The following is a 942-nucleotide window of genomic DNA, read 5'->3' on the forward strand; positions in this document are numbered from 1 at the left end:
TGGTGTTATGGCCCATACCTAATGTCATCTTATAAAGTTAAAAACCCAATATTCTAAATAGACTTTCGGCTGCTGGTAATTTTGTTTAGCTTTATATGTTACTGCTGATTTCTTAGTACTATATCAGATTTTGATCCAACAAAAGAATTGAAATGACTTGCAAAAAACTAGGGAGGAGAAGTGCTTGAGGAACACTGCACTATCCACCTGCATGATGGGGCAGCGGTGTTAGAGTCCCGGCCAGATGCTCAGTGCTGGGTCAACTCGCAGTTTGTTGATAAGCCCAGTAGGCTCACTCAAGGTACGTTCATCTGCCTGTTTGCCTGTGTCTTATTTTTTTGTTGTGCTGCATGGGCATGTTTCTGCTTTTATTTGCATTCATATCATAGTCATTTGTTGAAACATTTAGTGTGCAGATTTGAGCATAATAAATATGTATTGATGAATCTTTTTGCAGTTTCTTGTATTCTGTTCATATTTTATTGTGCGTTTAAAGGATGTGTGGTAGTGCTGGGAGGAAGTCACATGTTCCGCTTCAATGACCCCCAAGAAGCTGCGAGGCTGAGGAAGGAAGGAAATAAGACACACCTTAATCTCTCCCGCCTGTCCTTCTTGTCAAGATCTGCCACCGATCTTGTCAGATCATTTGACAATCTCTCAGGGTTAGTATGTGTAGAGGTTGATAGTTGTACTTTTAGCTCTGTAGCATAACAACAGTTACTCAGACTCTGTCCTGATCTCAGATTGATGTCCAGCCACCCATTCTCCTGTTTTGGTTAATTTACAGTAACGCACACGTGACTTACGGTCATCAAGGCTGGCTTTGAAATGGTATTAAGATTATAACTGGATAGTAATGTTCAAAAAAATTCTGACATAATCACAGCCCATACTGTAGATTCTCACTGACTGAATAAAAAGCAGTCTGGGTAAAGAATACTA

General features: G+C 40.0%; 1 protein-coding gene across 1 annotated transcript in view; it reads left to right on the top strand.

Annotated features, from left to right (window-relative positions):
* The window catches only part of LOC119582383 (kinesin-like protein Klp98A), an 18,087-nt gene that overhangs the window by 9,445 nt on the left and 7,700 nt on the right, over window positions 1-942 (top strand). Inside the window, exons 12-13 of the mRNA XM_037930595.1 lie at window positions 172-301; window positions 497-662. Of these exons, the coding sequence (XP_037786523.1) occupies window positions 172-301; window positions 497-662 (296 nt within the window). The remainder of the gene's footprint in view (window positions 1-171; window positions 302-496; window positions 663-942) is intronic.

The sequence above is a fragment of the Penaeus monodon genome, chromosome 15 (genome assembly GCF_015228065.2).
Source record: "Penaeus monodon isolate SGIC_2016 chromosome 15, NSTDA_Pmon_1, whole genome shotgun sequence".
NCBI classification, from domain to species: domain Eukaryota; kingdom Metazoa; phylum Arthropoda; class Malacostraca; order Decapoda; family Penaeidae; genus Penaeus; species Penaeus monodon.